The sequence below is a fragment of the Pygoscelis adeliae genome, unplaced genomic scaffold, assembly GCF_000699105.1.
Source record: "Pygoscelis adeliae isolate BGI_AS28 unplaced genomic scaffold, ASM69910v1 Scaffold85, whole genome shotgun sequence".
In the NCBI taxonomy this organism is placed as follows: domain Eukaryota; kingdom Metazoa; phylum Chordata; class Aves; order Sphenisciformes; family Spheniscidae; genus Pygoscelis; species Pygoscelis adeliae.
In genome coordinates, this window is record NW_008824900.1 from 545,147 (window position 1) to 546,658 (window position 1,512).

Below are 1,512 nucleotides of genomic sequence, written 5' to 3' on the forward strand. Positions count from 1 at the left end.
GGGTGATGCTGCATGGAGGCTGTTTGGGCTGTGTCAGAGCCCCAGTGCCCCTGTCCCACTGCTGCCTCAGGCCCCTTGGTGCCTACCTTGCCCAGGAGGAGCTAGTGGAGGGTCCATGTCATCTCCCTCGACTCACCCGAGGAGACAGCGGGGGCTGCCGTGCTGTGCTGGGGTTACCCCAGCATCATTCTGCACTCCACTGGGCTCACAAACCCCAAGTGAATGGGAAACAGGCTGTTCTTCTGCAGATGATCTATCTGCCTCATGCTCCTGCCTTCTTCCCTCCCCGCTCTTGTGCGTTGCCCTGGCCTGGTGCCTGTCAGTGCTTCATGACAGTCCCTGACAGCCTCTCTCCTCCCAAGGTTTTTGTGGAAAGGGCCAACCTGAGCCTGGTGCAGCGGCGCCTGAAGCTGAAAGATTTCCGGGACGCCTACCCCCGCTTCCCCCCCATCCAGTCCATCCACGTCTCCCAGGACGAGCGCGAGTGCATGATCGACCTCAGCGAGTTCATGAACCCCTCACCCTACACCGTGCCTCAGGTAACAGCCAGGGACCCCTCCGCACCCCAGCATCCCGGGTGTCATGGGTGGGCGATAGGTGCCGGCCGGGGATGCTGCAGCCCTGCTCTGCCTTGCAGGTGGTGTCTCTGCCACACGGGTTTGCAATCTCTTCCGAGCCCTGGGGCTACGGCACTTGGTGGTTGTGGACAATCACAACGAGGTGAGTCCCTGCTTGCCGTGTGCAGGCAGCCTGGGCTCCTCGGGGTAGGGGACACACTGCCCTTGTCCCCAGGCTCTGCGTGCCAGCGTGGGGCTGTACCCTGTCCCTTTTCCTGGCAGGTTGTGGGCATGGTCACCCGCAAGGATCTTGCCAGGTACCGGCTGGGGAAGGAAGGCCTGGAGGAGCTCTCGCTGGCACAGACGTGACTTGGGGCGGCACTGCCCAGCGGAGATGTGCCCCGGCCCCTCGGAGCCGGGGACCCCCTTTTGTGAGAGGCAGGGAGAGGACTGGGCCAGCCTGTGCAAGCATCGCGGTGCCTGGAGCACCGGCACAGCTGTGCTGGACCGGCTCTCCTGCCCAGCGCTGCCTTCCCATGTCTACTGCCTCCTCTTCTCACCCCTTCCTCTGCTCTCCCGAGGGATCAAAATGCACCCTTGGCTCCGTTAGCTTCTGGCATAGGCTGTCCCTGAGGGTTGGGTGAAGGCTGGAGTGTGCCAGGGGAAGAACTAGTGCCCTGCTGAGCTGGGCACAGTCCCGCTGCCACGGCACATGGCCTCCATCACGTCATCCACCCGGCCTGGGCTGTCTAGGACCTAGCCCTGCCCTGGCCTCTGCTGCAGGGCACGTGTGGGGAGCGGAGGGGACATGGTGGGGCTCCCTCCTGCTCCCAGGGCCTCGTCCCCCCTGCCCTGTGCTCTTGCTGGCTGGGTCAAGCTGAGCCCTAGGGCAAGCGCTTGTGTCTCTGCCCCTCCAGCTGAGGAGGGGGCCGTGCCCTGCTCGGCTGTGCAATAA

At 64.2% G+C, this 1,512-nt stretch overlaps 1 protein-coding gene across 1 annotated transcript in view; it reads left to right on the forward strand.

The window, feature by feature from the left end:
- The window catches only part of CLCN7 (chloride channel, voltage-sensitive 7), a 14,849-nt gene extending 13,355 nt beyond the window's left edge, over nucleotides 1–1,494 (forward strand). The window contains 4 exon segments of the mRNA XM_009324800.1: nucleotides 363–539; nucleotides 638–652; nucleotides 655–720; nucleotides 840–1,494. Coding sequence (XP_009323075.1) covers nucleotides 363–539; nucleotides 638–652; nucleotides 655–720; nucleotides 840–926 — 345 coding nt within the window. The 3' untranslated portion in view covers nucleotides 927–1,494.
- The last annotated feature ends 18 nt before the right edge of the window (nucleotides 1,495–1,512 follow it).